General features: G+C 52.0%; 1 protein-coding gene across 2 annotated transcripts in view; it reads right to left on the bottom strand.

Moving 5' to 3' along the window:
• The window catches only part of slc4a8 (solute carrier family 4 member 8), a 52,784-nt gene extending 44,750 nt beyond the window's left edge, over positions 1 to 8,034 (bottom strand). Inside the window, exon 1 of one of the 2 annotated variants that reach the window (XM_069187058.1) lies at positions 7,738 to 8,034. In XM_069187058.1, coding sequence (XP_069043159.1) covers positions 7,738 to 7,782 — 45 coding nt within the window. In that variant the 5' untranslated portion in view covers positions 7,783 to 8,034. The remainder of the gene's footprint in view (positions 1 to 7,737) is intronic. The other variant, XM_069187060.1, reaches the window with a different exon arrangement.
• Between the last annotated feature and the right edge of the window lie 10,052 nt (positions 8,035 to 18,086).

Raw genomic sequence — 18,086 nt, 5'->3', positions numbered from 1 at the left:
AGGAGAGAGTGAGAGGAGCAGAGACAGAGGGATGTGGAGAGGTGTAGAGAGATCGGTAATGGTTTCGGTGATGTCTCTAAATGTCATGTTGATCGTTTCTGCTTTGGAAGCACTGTAATTCTTCAGTCATGCCCACGAAGCCCTGTGAATCTGAAGAGAAATTGCGATTGGACAGGGGAGCAGAGAGAGGAGGGAGAGGAGGGAGAGGAGGGAGAGTGGGGGAGAGAGGAGTCCCTGCTGCCTCTCCGACAGCCCGGAGAAGACTCTGCTCCAGGGAGCCTGACTCACTCCTGCTGCGCACTCCCTCCTCATTCACCTGATCAATAATTCACGGCCCTGGCCGAGGCCCCCCGCGCGCGGTAACTGGAGAGGCCTCCGCGCCGCGCCAGTGCGGTTACCGCGGCCGAGATCTCGCCCGTGTCTTCCAGGCCGACGGCGGGACTGCGCCTGAGCCAGGAGTGCCAGCCGTGGCAGCAGAGGGCTTCTATAGCAAGGAGACACGATGCTTGTTCACCTCCAGGAAAGGGGAAAGCTGACGAGCTGCACGTGCTAAGTGCATGAATAAGTAACACTACAGTCACGCGATGTCATGTCACTTGTGCACAGGTCAGGCAGAAACAGCAGCTCCGCAGCACTAATTACTGCGCACATCTCTGATCGTGAGAGTGCCTACGTATCGCTGTGTGAGTGTGAGAGTGTGTGTTAATGTGATTGTGTGTCTGGACGTGTGACTGTGTGTTAGTGTGATCGTGTGTGTCTGGGTGTGTCAGTCTGTGTTAGTGTGATTGTGTGAGTCTGTGTTAATGTGATTGTGTGTGTGTGAGAGTGTGTTGGTGTGATTGTGTGTCTGGGTGTGTGAGTCTGTGTTAGTGTGATTGTGTGTGTCTGGGTGTGTCAGTCTGTGTTAGTCTGATTGTCTGCGTGTGAGAGTATGTGTTAGTGTGATTGTGTGTCTGGGTGTGTGAGTCTGTACTAGTGTGTCTGGGTGTGTGAGTCTGTGTTAGTGTGATTGCGTGTGTGTGAGAGTATGTGTTAGTGTGATTGTGTGGCTGGGTGTGTGAGTCTGTTTTAGTGTGATTGTGTGTGTGATACAGTGTGTTGGTGTGATTGTGTGTCTGGGTGTGTGAGTCTGTGTTAGTGTGATTGTGTGTGTCTGGGTGTGTCAGTCTGTGTTAGTCTGATTGTGTGTGAGAGTATGTGTTAGTGTGATTGTGTGTCTGGGTGTGTGAGTCTGTACTAGTGTGTCTGGGTGTGTGAGTCTGTGTTAGTGTGATTGTGTGTGTGTGAGAGTATGTGTTAGTGTGATTGTGTGTGTGAGAGAGTGTGTTGGTGTGATTGTGTGTCTGGGTGTGTGAGTCTGCGTTAGTGTGATTGTGTGTGTCAGTCTATGTTAGTCTGATTGTGTGTGAGAGTATGTGTTAGTGTGATTGTGTGTCTGGGTGTGTGAGTCTGTACTAGTGTGTCTGGGTGTGTGAGTCTGTGTTAGTCTGATTGTCTGTGTGTGAGAGTATGTGTTAGTGTGATTGTGTGTCTGGGTGTGTGAGTCTGTACTAGTGTGTCTGGGTGTGTGAATCTGTGTTAGTGTGATTGTGTGTGTGTGAGAGTATGTGTTAGTGTGATTGTGTGTCTGGGTGTGTGAGTCTGTGTTAGTGTGATTGGGTGTGTGAGAGAGTGTGTTGGTGTGATTGTGTGTCTGGGTGTGTGAGTCTGTGTTAGTGTGATTGTGTGTGTGTGAGAGAGTGTGTTGGTGTGATTGTGTGTCTGGGTGTGTGAGTCTGTACTAGTGTGTCTGGGTGTGTGAGTCTGTTAGTGTTATTGTGTGTGAGAGTGTGTGTTGGTGTGATTGTGTGTCTGGGTGTGTGAGTCTGTACTAGTGTGTCTGGGTGTGTGAGTCTGCGTTAGTGTGATTGTGTGAGAGTATGTGTTAGTGTGATTGTGTGTGTCTGGGTGTGTGAGTCTGTGTTAGTGTGATTGTGTGTGTGTGAGAGAGTGTGTTGGTGTGATTGTGTGTCTGGGTGTGTGAGTCTGCGTTAGTGTGATTGTGTGTGAATATGTGTTAGTGTGATCGTGTTTTTCTGGGTGTGTGAGTCTGTGTTAGTGTGATTGTGTGTGTGGGTGTTTGAATGTGAGAGTATGTTAGTGTGATTGTGTGTGTCTGTGTGTGTGAGTCTGTGTTAGTATGATTGTGTATCTGGGTGTGTGAGTCTGTGTTACTGTGATTAGTGTGAGTCTGTGTCAGTGTGATCGTGTGTGTCTGTGTGTGTGAGTCTGTGTCAGTATGATTGTGTATCTGGGTGTGTGAAAGTGTGTTAGTGTGATTAGTGTGTGTCTGTGTGTTTGAATCCGAGTGTGTGAATTATGATTAATATAGGGATACAATCTGATAAAATCCCACAGAGACCACAGCTCCTGACATTCAGACGCTGAACATTTCAGAGAGTCTGGAGCAGTGAGTACTGACATTATGAGAGTCCATGGGAATTTGTTTTCCCAAAGACAGGAAGACAAAAGCATGTGTATGTGTGTACTGCACAAGCACTGTGAGAACAGAGATCTGCAGCTCTACACATTGCACACATGCGCAGGTAGACAGACATCTACACCTCTTACACACGCACACAAAGTTACACAGGAACTGAGAAGCACATGACAGGCACACAGGCACAAGTCCACAGACTGTACTTGTGCACTGCACAGGTGCACACTGGCACCGCAGACACACACACGCGCAGAGAGACAGATGTATGTACCCGTTACACATGCACATAGAGCTACACAAGAACACACTGGCAATGCAGATAGGCATACCACTGGCACAACAGACACACACACAATCACTAGAAAACAGAGAGAGCCCCCTCCTTGAATTTGAATACAGACAGCCCTGGAGAACCAGCACGTTTAAATATGCTAATCCCTCCCCAGAATAGTTTCCATCCCATCACATGACCAGCTGTGCTCTCCAGTATTAAACTTCAAAGACACAGACACTATCTGACGCAGACAGGCAGTGAGAGGGACGGGAGACACAGAGGGAGCAGACAGAAGTAGTGGAAGGGATGGGAGACACAAAAGGAGCAGACAGAAGCAGTGAAAGGGGATGGGAGACACAGAGGGAGTAGACAAGCAGTAAGAGTGATAGGAGACACAGAGGAAGCAGACAGAAGCAGTGAGATTAATGGGAGACACAGAGAGAGCAGACAGGAGGTGAGAGGGATGGGAGACACAGGGGGAGCAGACAGAAGCAGTGGGAGTAATGGGAGACAAAGAGAAGAGACAGGAGGTGAGAAGGATGGGAGACACAGGAAGAGCAGACAGAAGCAGTGAGAGTAATGGGAGAGAGAGCAGACAGGAGGTGAGAGGGATGGGAGACAGGGGGAGCAGACAGAAGCAGTGGAAGGGATGGGAGATACAAAAGAAGCAGACAGAAGCAGTGAAAGGGGATGGGAGATACAGAGGGAGTAGACAAGCAGTAAGAGTGATAGGAGACACAGAGGAAGCAGACAGAAGCAGTGAGAGTAACGGGAGACACAGAGAGAGCAGACAGGAGGTGAGAGGGATGGGAGACACAGGGGGAGCAGACAGAAGCAGTGAGAGTAATGGGAGACATAGAGAGCTGACAGGAGGTGAGAAGGATGGGAGACACAGGAAGAGCAGACAGGTGGTGAGAGGGACGGGTAACACAGGGAGAGCAGACAGGAGGTGAGAGGGACGGGAGACAGGGAGAGCAGACAGGAGGTGAGAGGGACGGGAGACACAGGGAGAGCAGACAGGAGGTGAGAGGGACGGGAGACACAGGGAGAGCAGACAGGAGGTGAGAGGGACGGGAGACACAGGGAGAGCAGACAGGAGGTGAGAGGGACAGGTGACACAGGGAGAGCAGACAGGAGGTGAGAGGGACGGGAGACACAGGGAGAGCAGACAGGTGGTAAGAAGGATGGGAGACACGGGGAGGACAGACAGAAGCAGTGAGAGTAATGGGATATCTTGCTGAGAAGGGAGAGAGAGAAGAGGTTGTGAGAGGTAAGGGGCAGAGCACAGAAAGAGAGAGGGCGAGAGAGTTAGGGAAAAAGAGAGCTCTGATCTTCTAAATTTAAGCTCAGTGCTATGGGATAATATTTTGGCCAAGCCGATGTGACTGTGCCATGGCAGCAAAGTCTTTTGTAGACCTGAGCTTCAAGGAGGGACAGGTGGGAGAGAGGAAGAGGCTGTACACTACGTGCCACTTGGACACCACAGAGAGTGTGTGTTCGGGGCAGCCTGAGTGCACACCACAGCCCTGAGCATGTCTCTGTGTTCAGTGCCCCTGATGTTGCTCCACATCCTGCAAAGGGTAGGCTGCCGCTGTGCAGGGCAGTGCCACGCCCACGGGCCCGCTCACAGACTCCAGAGAGTAGTGCCCACTGCCACAGCCCTTACCCCAGAGGGACAGGGCCAGTGGTCAGGGGGGCGGTCGGTTTCACACCTGTCTGCACTGGTCTTTCCCAGGCTCCCCACACGCCCTGCTTACACCACACTCTGACTGCCCCACGCTGCGAAGAGCAGGGGAGAGGTCACGAACCAGAGGCCAGCTGGCTCCCGCTCCTATCCGTAGGCTGCCAGCAGCAAGCCGAGCCGAGGAATGTTGCGCACCCCTGTCCTGAAGGATCGTGGGCCATCACCCACAACCACGTGGCTGAGCAGCTTGTTCCAGACCCCCACAGTGTCACGATCGGGATCCCTCCTTTCGTATTTGAGTCGATCCTGTGCCCCTGCCCTCTGTTTGTCCCTCCTTATCTAGGCCGGGTGCTCTCGCTACTCCTGGCTCAGCACTGGGAGATGGACGCTGGGAAGCCCGCCTACCAGCGGGCCCAGGAGAGACCTGACGGCATAGGCTTCCTCGTGGCATCCTGACCGTCTGAGTCCGGGGCTCGGAGCCCCTGGCCTCGTTACCCTGGTTTCATTCCCTGTCCCTGTTCCGGATCCCGCTCCGGATTTAAACCTTGTTTGCCTCGCCTCGGATGGATCTCCCGGTTCCTGGACCCTGGACTGCGCCCCGGATTCCCCCTAGGACTGTTTGGACTCGTTTGCCTTCGCCATGCCCCCCGAGCACTGGATCACCGTCGTCACACCCCCCCGTCTGTCAACCTGTCCTGATCCTGTTGTACCTTTCCCTGATGTCCTTCTCCACTTACTTCCGGATTGTACCGTCTGCATAGGGTCCTGAACTACGCTTCACAGGAGCCTGGACTGTTCCACACAGCCCTGTGTGTAAAGAGGTACTGTACCCCCATCCTCAGTCTTAAATGCTCACCCCTTAGCCCCCACTGGTGTCCTGTGGCTCACACTCCTTTGGGTTTATTAGGATTTCGGACCCTCAGCCCTTCAGTCAGCCCCCCTGACTAACTGCCTGGGAGTTCCTGGTAGACGTGTGCTGGCAAGAGGGGACACCCGTGCGTCTACTGAGAGGGGGGGCACCCCTGATGGGGACACCATTGAGCTGTCAGAGTGTGGGGGTACCCCTAGACAAGGACACCAGTGAGCTGTCAGAGTGAGGGGTCAGTGTGTCTGCAGGGTGTCCAGTCCTGGTCCTGGGGGGGTCAGTGTGTCTGCAGGGTGACCAGTCCTGGTCCTGGGGGGTCAGTGTGTCTGCAGGGTGTCCAGTCCTGGTCCTGGGGGGGTCAGTGTGTCTGCAGGGTGTCCAGTCCATAGTCCTGGAGGGGTCAGTGTGTCTGCAGGGGGTCCAGTCCTGGTCCTGGGGGGTCAGTGTGTCTGCAGGGTGTCCAGTCCTGGTCCTGGGGGGGTCAGTGTGTCTGCAGGGTGTCCAGTCCTGGTCCTGGAGGGGTCAGTGTGTCTGCAGGGTGTCCAGTCCTGGTCCTGGGGGGTCAGTGTGTCTGCAGGGTGTCCAGTCCTGGTCCTGGGGGGTCAGTGTGTCTGCGGGGTGTCCAGTCCTGATCCTAGGGGGGGGTTCGTTAAGCCAATAACGAGCTGATTGAGGTCATTGTAAACCCAGCTGAGCTGTAAACCTGGTCAACACTCCAGTCCAGACATCCAGACAGGACAACGCTTGATTTATATTATTCGCTGCCCCCTTGTCCAGAACACTTCTTTTCTCATCTAACACTCGTTTAAAAACCTGAAAGTACCACAACCCAGCTGCTCGAACCCAGGGCCACACCTGTACTCTCAGCCGCCCATCTCCTGCGATATAATTGATTAAGTGTGATAAGTACTGTACCATACATTAAACTACACATACTGTACTCTGCAGGGGACATCTGCTCTGTCTGCTGAGCTGTTATTGATCTTTTCAAAGTAAAGTACAGATGTCCTGCTGAATTAACGCAGTTCAGACAAGAAAACGTCTAATGTATGGTCAGAATGTCTTGACAAAATGTATGGTCACTGGCCTTGGGGCAACCGTGTTGTGAAAGGCGCTATATAAAAATAAATTGAATTGCATTGAATAATGTTATGAAGCCGTAATAATCATTTAAAAATCACCATAATGGATCGGAATAAAAAAAACAAGAGAAAAATAGTTCTCTGTATATTCATAACAGTGTTTATCATTAGAAATCGCCCGGGGCAGCTCGCGCAGGTTTGAAAAGTAACGGATCTCCGCGTCGGAGCGGGTTTCCTGCGCGGGGGGCAGCGCGCGCTGTCCTTCCCTCACCGAGGAAGACATCGATCAGCTCCTCTCTCCCCCTGCGCACCCCGGTGTGATCGGTTATGTAACGGGTAATGACCCGTTACTAATCACTGGAACTGGTCTTCCTGCCCCGACTTCGCACCCTGCCGGGCCAGGCCGGCGGGAGACAAGCCGTCCCTGAGGTTTGAGCGCTCCGTCTCAGCGGAGCAGCGATGTCTCTTCAAGGTCACCGAGGAAGACGACTGAGGTGGAGACTGGCTACCGGCTCCAGTCGGGGGACTGGGCCGACTGGACCAGCAACATGTCCGAATTCTAAACCAGAGGGTCGGCTTTCGGAGCTCTTTTCATCTTAATTCCTCACATTCCGAGTTTTTTTTCTCAGCACACCGATGATGACCTAATGTGTACGTTCCCACTGAATGCAGTAGGCCTGATGAAAAAGAGAAACGATCTTTACAGAGAACCAACGCGGGGCAGAACGAAAAACAGACAAATTGACGGAACACTCCATCCCTCCGGTATCGATCCCCACCGCAGTCACCTTTCCCCTCAGCGCGAGGGGGCCAAGGTCTACAGAGACGCTGCTGCACGTGCCGCTGTCGGCGCGCGCCGGCAAATAAATAACACCGCACGCGCGGACGCACGCAGGCAGACACACATACACATACAAACAGCATGTATGCAAATCTCTCGCTCTCGCGCAATTGTCTTCACCGGCGACAGGCGAAGGAGGTCGTGCGTATGAGCAACGTGCGTGCAATATAAATAACGCACAGTACATGCCTCTCCAGTACAAACAAATACGAATGAAAAGACACGGGGAAACGCAACACCGCCCACGCTGGGGCACTGCCGGGAAGTGTCACCATCCGTATCTTATTCCTTTCCAAACGGGAAAGTGCTACTATGAGTGCCCATCAGGCGGCATGGCAAACGCGCGCCGCAGGACAGCGCCGGCCCGCTGTCCGTGCGGACAGACTCCACAGGCGGCGCCTCGGAGCCCGTCCGCTACAGACAGAGAGGGGAAGAAAGAACCTGTCCAGCGCCGCAGGTCTGTGGTCGCGCAGTCCCGACGCCCCCAACTCCCCTGCTGGATCGATCTTTACCTGGTAGCTCAAGATGCACTCGGGGTCGGTGCTTCCCGCAGGCATGTCTCTCGGCTTCTCCGGACCGCTGTCGAAGGCGCTTTAAGCTGTCGAGGACGTGAAACACAGAAGAGCTTCTCGGTCGTTATCCGGCATCTATCGGCGGCGGGGTGGGTTTAAACAGCGCTGCGGCCAGAAAGCATCCAGTCGCCCGCGCCCGCTCCCTGCCTCGCTCGCCCTCTCTCTCCGGTGTGTGCGCGCGCTGCGCTCCATCCCTCCGCGGCTCGAGCCGGGGCGGCTGCCCGAGCATCACGGCGCCGCCAGCCAATGGGAGCGCAGGGATCCGCTCTCGCGCAGCATCGCTGTTGCTAAAGTGAGGAGACACTGAGGGGGACAGCGTCCTGCGCAATTTTGATTTATTTTGTTCCAGGCTAACAGCCCAAATTAACGCTTTTTATATTTCCTTCATAGGATTCTTAAATATTGGTGCACTGAAGCTAAAACCGTACCTCGGTAGATGTAGGTGTCTCTTTTAGCAGCGCTGTAAAAGAAGCGTTTAGTCCCTCAAGATTTCTGAGACACTATGGTCGCTTTGTCCACAAGATTCCTAGGCGAGGATTGCTCTTAGGTGAAAAACCATAGATTATCTAAAGATGATTTATAAAATCAAAAATGCTATGCCTCTCTTTAATCCCCTTAATTACTTATTTACAGCTTTGTCTCGCTGTCATCCTGTCACCCCTAACATCCCTAACAGGACCCCGAATTCTTATGTGCTTATCGATACCACAGAGCTAACCTGGGGACTAATCTGACTACCAGCAGTCCAGGCTGATCCGCAGGCCAGAGCCAGAACCGGCTCTCTAACCCGGAGCTCAGACCCGCGGGCCTGCCCCCTCAGCCAGCGGGTCCTGCAGGACCCAGACCTGCCATCACAGGAGAGGTGGCCCTCTGGACTGGGGGGGTATAATCCCGGTTGAGAGAGAGCAGGTTTTTGCACATATTTGCTCTAAACGATGCAGGACGTATTTGAACACATCACTTTTGTCATCGATCTCAATTGAATAGTGACTTGTTCCACTCAGCTCTGCAGATTGAAATGGCTCCCTATAAAATGTGCAGGAACCCCTTGCCCTTTCAATCTGTCCACCCAGACAACTCAGTCGGAAATTCCAGCATGTAGCCCATTCCTAACCTAGACTTCAATCAGACATTCCCAAGAGGAACTGTCCACTCATCTTCTATCAGCTTTATCCCATTCCGGGTTGTCTATCCCGACAAGCAACAGGCGCATGGCAGGATACACCCTGTACAGGACATCAGCCCATCACAGGGCACACACACACACACACACACGTACACCAGGGTCAGTCCATCACAGGACACACACAGACGCAGACACACACACACACGTACACCAGGGTCAGTCCATCACAGGACACACACAGACGCAGACACACACACACACGTACACCAGGGTCAGTCCATCACAGGACACACACAGACACACACACACGCACACACACACACACGTACACCAGGGTCAGTCCATCACAGGACACACACAGACACAGACACACACACACACAGACACAGACACACACACACACACACGTACACCAGGGTCAGTCCATCACAGGACACACACAGACACAGACACACTCACACCAGGGTCAGTCCATCACAAGACACAGACAGACACAGACACACGCACACTCACACCAGGGTCAGTCCATCACAGGACACACACAGACGCAGACACACACACACGTACACCAGGGTCAGCCCATCACAGGACACACACAGACACAGACACACTCACACCAGGGTCAGTCCATCACAAGACACAGACAGACACAGACACACGCACACTCACACCAGGGTCAGTCCATCACAGGACACACACAGACGCAGACACACACACACGTACACCAGGGTCAGCCCATCACAGGACACACACAGACACAGACACACTCACACCAGGGTCAGTCCATCACAAGACACAGACAGACACAGACACACGCACACTCACACCAGGGTCAGTCCATCACAGGACACACACAGACACAGACACACACACACGTACACCAGGGTCAGCCCATCACAGGACACACACAGACACAGACACACACACTCACACCAGGGTCAGTCCATTACAGGGCACACACAAACACACACATACACACATACACACACTCACACCAGGGCCAGTCTTCCCAGAAGCCAATTAACCCACCAGAATGTCTCTGGACTGTGCGAGGAAACTGGAGCACCCGGAGGAAACCTACAGGAACACGAAGAAAACATGCAGACTCCACACAGACAGCACCCCAGGTCTGGAATTGAACCCTGGACCCCAGCACTACGAGGCAGTAATGCTGACCACTGCACCATAGTACCGCCCCCAGGAGTAATCACGAAACTTAAATCCCTCGCCTGATCCCAGAATTGAATCAGAAAAGTTTTTCTTTCTGGTTTTAGACTGTATCATCCAGAGCCGTATTTAAAACAGGGACATTAATGTCCTGATTGGGTGAACAGAACACTTTAGAAGGGACAAGGGTTTGAACTTACTAGACTAAAGGGAATCGAGATGCTACTTTGGCATACAACCGCAGAGCCAGCTCCAAGACCGCTCGGAAAATACTAGGGAGAAACTCGACACCCTTCCCATGCCTACAGTACCTGCCGGCTCGCGGCTGGGGTCGCGGGACACAATGACAGGTTTCCGGCGAGCCGCAGCGCCGGGAAAGAACCTTTCTTCGCCATGTTCTATCGCGGGGAGAGAGCTCCCCCGTGCGGTGAAATAGAGAAAAAACAAGTCTTCCCCGTTACTCGTTACGGTGGCCAGAAGAGGGCGTCTTTCCACACCGATGTCGGAGAACGCAGCCCTGAAAGATTCAGTTGCCGCGGCGTTTCGGGACAGAAGGTGCTTCACACACACACACGCACGCACACACACACGCAAGGCCTAAACGAAACCAACGAACGTTCAACAATAAAGACACATGCGAAACATGTTGCCGCCAGCGGAAATAACGATACAGTACCTTGTCATCGGTGCTTCAGAGATCTCCGGGCTTCTGTGGGTGTGTGCAGGCGTTTGTTCGGTGTTTTTCGCATTAAATCACAAAGGCGGCCCACAGTGGAAACTCCAGACCGTGCATACTGTATAAACTGTATACATGCGTATAATGACGATGTAAAATGCTACACTGATTGACGTACCAGAAGTGGAATGAAAGACTAAATCTGAAATTCAATAGCCATCTTCCCCAATAGCAGAGAAATATGAAAAATAGGCTCGCAATCACAACCAAACGCACAAAAAACACCAGCCACATTCTTCCTGAGTGATTCTCCTGCTTGGCGTTAGGAATACGAGGAGGAGAAATCGATCGTTCCTCCAAGTAATGACTCTCCCTGGTAATTGAAGCCAGGTGCTTCCTCACACTCAGCTGAGAGCTCCAGAGGACAAGAGCCACACTGACACCAGGGGACCGAATGAGGCAACAAACCCGAAACCTGAGACTGTCTGACCTAATGGACAGAAAGAACAGTGAACACCCGCACGGATTCACAGCTGACCCCACTGTCAGAATATGACGTCAAATTCTTGTGGAGGCACTCTGTTACACAACGGGTGGCGGGGGTGTGGAACAGGCCCCCACGGGCCAGATGGTTGGAACGGCTGCTCCCGATTGTAACCTTTCTCGTGTTTTTCTGTGCTTATAACTGGAAGACTGCATTTCTCCAGGACCTGAAGGCTTCTTCATTAACAGCTGGAGTAACTGGAACCCGAGTCCAGAACCATCTCTTACCCAGGGCTTTGCAGTCGGTGCCCGAAGAGGCTGGTGTGACTACAAGTGTTCATCCCAGCTCAGGTCTTAACGACCCACATCAGCTCGTTAGTGACATAAATTGGTCCAGTTGAACAGCTTCTCCCAGCTACTTGGATGCTGCTGCTGGAAGGAGACCTGGAGAAAGAGCAGACACAGCGCCCCCTCCAGGACTGCGGCAGTACTGCCACAGAGTGGACAGCCATGCTACACTAATCCTCACCATGCTCCCAGAGCAGCAGCAGTGCGTGGGGAGTCCATTTCTTTCAACATGCAAGGCCATCATTTATCTTCATCCACTGATCTGAAGCAGCAGCAGCTGGGATCAATGAAGCAATTAAGAGCTGATCAGATCATCAAAGCCCAGTGTATTGTCAATCCCTGAACTGCAGTGTGCAGTCAGCGCCGAAGCTGCCTTGCTCCTTGCTAGATGTGCAAGACTCTTCTTTTTTCTCTGGCTTTTTGGAAAGCTGCAGCTATTTTTGCCCGATTGCTCGGTATTTCGCCAACAGTTTTTTTAGTGGAAAGCTGATTTGAGCTGTTCTGTTGTGTTCTGGGACAAGCGGAGCAGGGCGCTGAGAGGATCCCATGAGGAGGTAAAGGCAAGACTGGTAAAGGCAAGACTCCTAAAGGAGGTAAAGGAGAGCCTGGGGTGTTCCCTGGGCCAGTTTGGAGCCTAAGTCCACTATACAAGTCCCCAAGAGCTGCAGGCCGGCTCCTGCCAAGCAAAGGAAACCTGCAGGGCTTGTGAATAAGAGGATAGACCTGGAATAAGAGGATAGGCTTGTGAATAAGAGGATAGACCTGGAATAAGAGGATAGGCTTGTGAACAAGAGGATAGACCTGGAATAAGAGGATAGGCTTGTGAACAAGAGGATAGACCTGGAATAAGAGGACAGGCTTTTGAATAAGAGGATAGACCTGGAATAAGAGGATAGGCTTGTGAATAAGAGGATAGACCTGGAATAAGAGGATAGGCTTGTGAATAAGAGGATAGACCTGGAATAAGAGGATAGGCTTGTGAATAAGAGGATAGACCTGGAAAATTCAGCAAATGATTGGTGCACTTGAGGTATTCACTGTTTCACACTGGTATTCACTGTTTCACAAACACCTGCAGACACTACTGACAAGTAAGGTCCAGTGTCCAGTTTAAATAAAACACCCAAAGTTAAAATTCCTTATTCTTTCCCCCATGAGTGACATTGAATTCAATGATCTGTCGAAAGACTCCAGCACCAACTCAAGTGCAGGTCTGGTTGCATGGCCTGCCTTCAGTTATGCGTTCTAGTTGATTTTCCTCCCAGGGTCTGCCTTAGTATGAGTGGTGCACAAAGTATTTTCAGACATTCGAAGTCTATATTCCACCATAGACTGGTAGCTGCTGGATCTGTGCTGGTGGTGTTTCCTGCTTGCAGAGAGGAGAGAGAGAGAGTCTTGCCTGGCATTGCAGGGGCTCACAGTCCGCACTGCTCTCAGGCAACTCTGCCAAAGCTAGCGTCCTGTTTAAAAACAGTTTGTCTTCTTGACAGGGGGAAGAGCTCAGTTCATACCGGTTATAGCCTGGTTCTAAGTATACACAGTGTCCAGCATGTCAAAATAAAAAGGGTCCGACAGCCTAATTTCTTTGATCATGATGTGAAAATAACGGTGGGTTCGCAAATACAAAATTTCTTCAGTTCCCAAGAGAATATCTTGTATCTTTGATGGAATTCTGTAATTTACTGGCTCACTCTCTTGGCCCGGTGTTTTCGACAAACTTTAAGTCCTGACTTGGACAGCTTGCAGTCACATGGGTAGGAAGTCTGATTGCCAGTTTAGTTGGAGAGATGATGAGGAGCCAGTGAGTAAAAAAAATGAAAACAAGTTGGGTTCTTGCTTTTAAAGGTACAGTATAACGTCACAAGTTGGTGACTGGCTGGGGAGCTGTCAGGTTTGGTTCAGGTGTCCAACTTGCAGATTCCTGTTGGTGGACCTTCCTTTGGGTAATGGATAGTGACCTTGGACCTGTGGTCTTGGAACAAAAGATATTTTCATCTTTTCTTCCAAGCAGGTGGGGAAATGAGCTGCAGACTTGATGGAGCCCATCTGCACTATACAAAATTACACCGTTCAGCTTTGATTCAGCTTTACAATGTCTTTTATCAGAGGAGCCTATTAGCACATTCCTGTGCCCTTACACAGAGGTGCACCAGGCTGCTTGGTCAAGGCGCGCAAAGATTATTAGAAGTCTTTAATAACATTTAATTCTAAGTGACATAATATGCCTTGTCACTACACACCTAATACTTGAGGCAGGGCTTCTCAACATTAGGCCCTTGGTATCAGCTCCACTGCATGAGTTTAGTGAAAACAGCACCTCAGATGCTTTGCTGGATACTGTTATTATCCGCTAAAGAACTGAGGAAATATTTGCACTGACGTCCTGCAATGGAGTGGATTGGAAGGCCAGTGTTGTTGTGAATCTGGACATTCCTGGCTAAACTCCAGTCTTGTTCAAACTGGCCTCCCCCTTAATTTCAGATGGGAAAGACGTTTCTCTCTTCACCACCTAACCTTCTGTGTGTCACCCAGCGGGGGCTGTACTTCAGTGGTGGGTGAACTGTGTCCCCTCCCATATAGCTTTTGGACTCCTTGGCGTAAATCAAAGCGATTATTTTAACTAGGACGCAGCACACACTACTCCACAATGGGAATTTCACCCGAGGAAATACTTACCTCCTCACCAGCTTTCAGAGTTCGGTCCGAGAAGTGGACAGTCACAGCACAGCCTGCATACAGGCCTTCATTGCAGCACTGGGTGTACTTAAAAACATTCCTGCACAGATCTCATGACTTCTTCTGGCTAACTGTGCAAAACACTGGGCTGCATTGCACAGTACAACACCTCTGTCACAGTAAGCTGTACAGCTGATGCTTGCCAGTAAATCCTCTCAAGTTTACACAGGGTCTCTCCAGCAAGCCCTGCTATCCCTACTGCAGCTGCCAGGAGCACAGGAATAAATGCAGGTCTGAGTATGAAGAGTAACACAATGTTTTGTGCACAAGTGTATTATTGTATTGACTAGTTAAGTCTGATTCAAGGTCAAAATCCTCATGAATATTACCTCACTCGGGCAAACTGAAAACTAAAGTTTCTGTATTGTTTACAAAGGAGAGGAAAGGATCCAGCCCAGTGTTCTCGCTCAGAGGATCTCGTCCAGACATTTTTGAAGGATTCCAGGCCAGGGAGAATTAGCTGGCTAGTGCAGGAAGAGCTGTTCTCTGACCAGGAAAGGGTGTATCCGCACACGGTCAGTCAGATCCACTGCTGGGTGATACACTGCACGGAAGTGTTGATTTAACTGACGACAGGTCCGGGGGTGAAATGTTTCCCTTCTGTTTCAATGTTTAGTCTCAGCAGACTCCGGGGCTGACAGACAGCTTTCTCTCTGAATCTAAACTGATGGCTTCTTGTTTCTAATATGTCTTATTTTTTGCTGAATAAGTTTCTGTACTGCAGGAGGGGGGGGGGGGGTTATGGTGGTGTGGTGAGGCAGCAGTGAGGAGGAATGGTGAGGCAGTAGTGAGGAGGGGTGGTGAGGCAGTGAGGAGGGGTGGTGAGGCAGCAGTGTGGAGGGGTCGTGAGGCAGCAGTGAGGAGGGGGGGTGAGGCAGCAGTGAGGAGGAATGGTGAGGCAGTAGTGAGGAGGGGTGGTGAGGCAGTGAGGAGGGGTGGTGAGGCAGCAGTGTGGAGGGGTGGTGAGGCAGCAGTGTGGAGGGGTCGTGAGGCAGCAGTGAGGAGGGGGGGTGAGGCAGCAGTGTAGAGGGATGGTGAGGCAGTGTTGAGGGGTAGTGAGGCACTAAGGGGGGTGGTGAGGCAGCAGTGAGGATGGGTGGTGAGGCAGTGAGGAGGGTTGGTGAGGCAGCAGTGTGGAGGGGTGGTGAGGCAGCAATGAGGAGGGATGGTGAGGCAGCAGTGAGGAGAGATGGTGAGGCGGCAGTGTGGAGGAGTGGTGAGGCAGCAGTGTGGAGGGGTGGTGAGGCAGCAGTGTGGAGGGGTGGTGAGGCAGCAATGAGGAGGGATGGTGAGGCAGCAGTGAGGAGAGATGGTGAGGCGGCAGTGTGGAGGAGTGGTGAGGCAGCAGTGTGGAGGGGTGGTGAGGCAGCAGTGTGGGGGATGGTGAGGCAGCAGTGTGGAGGGGTGGTGAGGCTGCAGTGTGGAGGGATGGTGAGGCAGCAGTGTGGAGGGGTGGTGAGGCAGCAGTGTGGAGGGGTGGTGAGGCTGCAGTGTGGGGGATGGTGAGGCAGCAGTGTGGAGAGATGGTGAGGCAGCAGTGTGGAGGGGTGGTGAGGCTGCAGTGTGGAGAGATGGTGAGGCAGCAGTGTGGAGGGGTGGTGAGGCAGCAGTGTGGAGGGGTGGTGAGGCTGCAGTGTGGAGGGGTGGTGAGGCTGCAGTGTGGAGGGGTGGTGAGGCAGCAGTGTGGAGGGGTGGTGAGGCAGCAGTGTGGAGGGGTGGTGAGGCAGCAGTGTGGAGGGATGGTGAGGCGGCAGTGTTGAGGGGTGGTGAGGCAGCTGTGAGGACAGATGGTGAGGCGGCAGTGAGGGGGGGTGGTGAGGCAGCAGTGAGGGGGGGTGGTGAGGCAGACACACAGACCCACCAGGACCAGGACTGGACAGTGTTATAACAAGTGCCATTTGAACAGGTTGTTTCCAAACAGTGAAGTTTGTTTTTTGCAAAATCTATTGTCATTATTAACACACAAACACCTGTGAAGTGTTTCATATACTGGCGAATGTGTAGGCTGTAGGTTTACAGGTAAATGTTTTTGCAGTTGCACTAATGCGCGACTCTTTACTACACATAACACTTTTAAGCTAAAATTTAGGGTGAGTTAGAGGTGGGAGAGGGCAAGCATATTTTATTATGTTGATGATAAGGCGTTTTTGGCCACCCCGGAAATTCAGGTTTACTGGAAATCACTCGGTAGAGAACTGTAATTAATCAGAAAACACGTCAGCCTCCGCCCGCCCCCCCTGTCCCGCCCATCCGGACCATTGATTGACCAGCTGCGCCAGGATATCCCGCCTCCAGCACAGTCTTCGCAGCTCATTGGACTCCGACAGCTGTCCGTCATCTTGAGCGCCAGTGCGGGGTTTGTTTATAGTCCGCTGTACAGTGGCGCGCGCTACGCCTCCTGGTTCCTCAGAAGCGTGCCGTCTGGCGTGGGTTGATGCGTGCAGGGGAAACGCAGCTCCGGAGCGGAGTTTTAGGTGAAAAAACGAAACCGGTGAGGCGCACTTACTGTACACCCCCCGAAAGAAGACCTGAAACCCGATTACAATGTCACCTTTCCTACATTTATGGAACCGAGAGGCGCGCCGTCCGATTTATGGATGTGTTTTTTGAATGTCTTGTTAAAAAAAAACATATTGTCGCCGTGCTAATAAAAAAGGTGTTAAAACAAACCGTGTTTGCAGTTCTGCTAATTCAACACAAATGCCTGTATGTGTGATAGTCTACGGACAGAGATGTATTCTCGTATTCTTTTTGATTTTAGTCACGGGAAAAATAAACCTTTGCTGACAAAAAGTTGGAAAGTGCGGGAGTGAGCGTGGTTCTTTTTGTTATGTTTTTGTTCAGCGTTTTCATTTCCTCGAGCTGGTGTGGGTATTTGTCAGACTCAAGACGAGCTTTTATTTCTGTGGTACTGTAGGTGAGCAAGACCGTGGTCAGCGAACGTGAACGCATCGGTCGACGCCGGACTCGTAAATGACTACAGGTGGGGAAACTCCACGCCGCGAAATGTCCCGTTCGGTTTCGGTCCACGGGGGTTCGCTTTCGCTCGCCTGTGGCTCCTTCTCTACGGCCGACCACAACCGCAGCCCGGACCGCTCGTTGCGGTCCCGTTGTCATGCCGGCGATATTTTTGTTTTCCAGAAGAGAACAAAAAAACAACAACCTGTTTTTATCGTCCTGTGCAAACGGCAGCGCCGCACGAGCGAGCGAGGGCAAAGTAACGTGACTTACAGGATTCTGCTGAGCGGAGAGCTGGAGACGCGCCGAGTCAGTGTCTCTGCATGCCCCCAGCTGCTCCTGCTCTGTCTGTGTACGGCGACCTGCAATACTGTATAGAAATCTGCTACTGTACTGCCGCTCCTCAAGGCAGCGAGCGAGGCTGGGGCGCAAGCAGTGATAATAATATACAGTAAGCAGCTGGTTAATTGCCACTGGATGTGTGTTAATGTCACTCTATTGGCCCTATACAATTTCTTGCATTAGGAATTCGTCTTTTCACAGACCCCAGCTTGCTCTCCATGAGACACACAGACAAGGAGAGAAGCTTGGGGCCAGAGCGCAGTGTCAGCCATTTATACGGCACCCCTGGAGTAGTTGGGGTTAAGGGCCTTGCTCAGGGGCCCAGCGGAGTAGGATTCCTCTGCCAGCTGCAGGATTTGAACCGGCAACCTTCCAGCCACAGGCGCGGATCCTGAGCCACAGAGCCAGGCTCCACCCCTCTCCGTTTAATTGATGGCTTGCTTTAGGCGGGCA

This window comes from Lepisosteus oculatus, chromosome 1, assembly GCF_040954835.1.
Source record: "Lepisosteus oculatus isolate fLepOcu1 chromosome 1, fLepOcu1.hap2, whole genome shotgun sequence".
NCBI classification, from domain to species: domain Eukaryota; kingdom Metazoa; phylum Chordata; class Actinopteri; order Semionotiformes; family Lepisosteidae; genus Lepisosteus; species Lepisosteus oculatus.
The sequence above is the reverse complement of the archived record's forward strand: the minus strand, read 5'-3'. Positions and strand labels throughout refer to the sequence as shown.